Source organism: Monodelphis domestica, chromosome 5 (assembly GCF_027887165.1).
Source record: "Monodelphis domestica isolate mMonDom1 chromosome 5, mMonDom1.pri, whole genome shotgun sequence".
NCBI classification, from domain to species: domain Eukaryota; kingdom Metazoa; phylum Chordata; class Mammalia; order Didelphimorphia; family Didelphidae; genus Monodelphis; species Monodelphis domestica.
Genome location: NC_077231.1, coordinates 28612751 through 28615507, shown reverse-complemented (window position 1 = coordinate 28615507; position 2757 = coordinate 28612751). Strand labels below are relative to the sequence as shown.

General features: G+C 35.5%; 1 protein-coding gene across 1 annotated transcript; it reads left to right on the top strand.

Moving 5' to 3' along the window:
* The first annotated feature begins 504 nt into the window (after nucleotides 1-504).
* Nucleotides 505-1458, top strand: LOC100618111 (olfactory receptor 6C76-like). The gene has a single exon (XM_007502965.3). The coding sequence runs from the start codon at nucleotides 523-525 to the stop codon at nucleotides 1456-1458; it is 936 nt and encodes a 311-aa protein (XP_007503027.1). The 5' UTR covers nucleotides 505-522.
* The last annotated feature ends 1299 nt before the right edge of the window (nucleotides 1459-2757 follow it).

The following is a 2757-nucleotide window of genomic DNA, read 5'->3' as shown; positions in this document are numbered from 1 at the left end:
AGAGTTTTAAAGACTTTCCCAGTATTATATAATGTCTGAGACCAAGCCTGAGTACAGATCATCTGAACTCCAGGCCCTGTACTGTGTCCACTGTAACAACTAGCTGCTCCTGTAAATATCTAAATACATCCAGATGTACATTGGACCATTTGATCCTCACATCAGTCTCCTTGAGAGCATTGCATAAGTTAAATGATTCATTCAAAACTATCTAGAAAGAAAAAAAAATATTGACTTCTAGTCTGAAATATTCTGATGCAAACTAAGGTAATGTTTGTTCCAACAATGATCTGTCTAGAATTCACTAAAACTAAAATCTTCCAGATAGAAAAATTGGTTATTGAAGAGCTTTTGGCTCCAAAATGATGGCCTTCAGCTGGCCCTTGAGATTCAATTCCTTATAGTCTTTATGACAGTATGTAAAGCAGAGATGCCAGTCAGGAGGTTCTAAACTCACCCACTGAGTGCTTGACTCATTTTTTTATTTCTAACTGCAGACTTATCAAAAGTAAAGAGTCAGCCATGAGAAATCACACAGCAGTGACAGAGTTCATCCTCCTGGGACTGACAGATGATCCAGAGATAAAGGTCTTGATTTTCCTTTTTCTGTTTCTAACTTACTTATTGAGTGTAACTGGCAACCTGACAATCATCGCACTTACCCTTCTAGACTATCGACTCAAGACTCCCATGTACTTCTTCCTTAGAAATTTCTCCTTCTTAGAAATCTCTTTTACTTCTGTCTGCATTCCAAGGTTCTTGGTCACTATTTTAACAGGGGACAGGACCATTTCCTATAATTCTTGTATAGCTCAGTTATTTTTTTTAATCCTCTTTGGGGCAACAGAATTTTTTCTGCTGGCAGCCATGTCCTATGACCGCTATGTGGCCATCTGTAAACCCCTACACTACACAACCATCATGAGCAGCAAAGTCTGCAGCCAGCTTGTAATCAGCTCTTGGCTGGCAGGTTTCCTCATTATCTTTCCACCAGTCATCATGGGCCTCCAGCTGGATTTTTGTGACTCTAATGTCATTGATCACTTTACCTGTGACTCGTCTCCTATGCTGATGATCTCTTGCACAGACACGAAGGTGTTAGAGGTCATGAGTTTTTGCTTGGCTACATTCACACTCATATTTACTTTGGCATTAGTGATTTTGTCCTATGCATACATCCTTAGAACCATTCTGAAACTCCCCTCTGCCCAGCAAAGGAAAAAGGCCTTTTCCACTTGTTCCTCCCACATTATTGTTGTCTCTATCTCCTATGGAAGCTGCATCTTCATATATATCAAACCACCAGCAAAGGAAGGGGTATCTTTGAACAAAGGTGTGGCTATACTGAATTCTTCTGTTGCCCCCATGCTAAATCCCTTCATTTATACACTAAGGAATCAGCAAGTCAAACAGGTCTTCAAGGACATAGTCAAAAAGATATTTTTTTTTAAGAAATGATCAGTTTGTTTTATCTTCCTTACTGAAAACCTAAAGTATCACTTGGGTAAATAGGAGTGAATCTCTAAAGATTTCACTGATTTATTATTTCTCTCATAGTCTCCCTTTCCTATTCTTCCCATTCTTTTTCCTTTCTCCTCATCCTTTATTTTTATCTGTCCATTTTTTATTTCTTTAACCAAAAATCACCTGATTTTATTCCCTGAATACATGAAAAAATTTTGAAATAAAAGAGATTTTTATGCATGCCTCCTAAAACTTCTCAAAGTAATTTAAATTAATGGGTGAATTATGTTATTGATTCTATCCATACCCAGAATATTCTTTTGAAACTGACTTCATATTTATAATATGAAGTTAATGAACCATTTTAAAAAATCCCCAAATTCTCCCACCATTCCTCATTTCTGAATCAAAACATTACCTTTTCCCAACTTGTTCACAAATATTTAATATTTTCAAAAATCATATTCACATGATGATTTGCCCTCTTTCTGAATATTTAAAAGTGAAATCCTATCACTCCATACTTTTACAGAGATCAGAGGTATACATCTGTTGCACATTTCACATATTTTAATGAACAGGTTTTCTTATTTTTTCCTCTTCTTTTTTGAATTTAAGAATATTGTTCATTACAAAGGATGTTTCCCTGGGAATGGAAGGGGAAGGGATTCTGTGGAAATCTAGTACAAAAACACATCAAGAAGGAAGCCTCTTAAACATAGGTGATAAAATCAGTAAATACGAAACAAATTTGGGTGGGACTCAGGAATCTGAGAATAATCATATAATGTAGGGTCACCATACTTAATTGCTTTGCAGTTTTGGTGGGTTTTGCCTTCTTTTGATGACAGTGGATAGTAGGAATGGGAATGCAGAAGACCAAACAACAAACTTTGATAATGAATATTAAGCTGGCTAATATCTTTACTAGTCATCAGGCATAAAAACTATTCTTGCTTCAATAGCATTAAAGAATAAATGAAAAGTATCTTGAAGGAGTTTGATAAAGCAATAGATTAGAGTTCTGCAGTCACAGACAAGTAAACAAACAAATTGAATTGTTCTTTCTTAGAGAGAAGTAGACCTAAGTTAATAGGTAATTGTAGAAGTTTAATAAGAAAGAAAGCTAATGATACTTACATATTTGCATTTCATTGATAAATTTTATGGTGGCACCTTTCCATCTTTGAGGACAATTGTCTCATAGCTCTGTCTTTAAAATCATAACTACAATGGTACTTTGACTAAGAACAATGCAAGAACTCTAAACTTCATAGGGTCATCAGTTAAAAG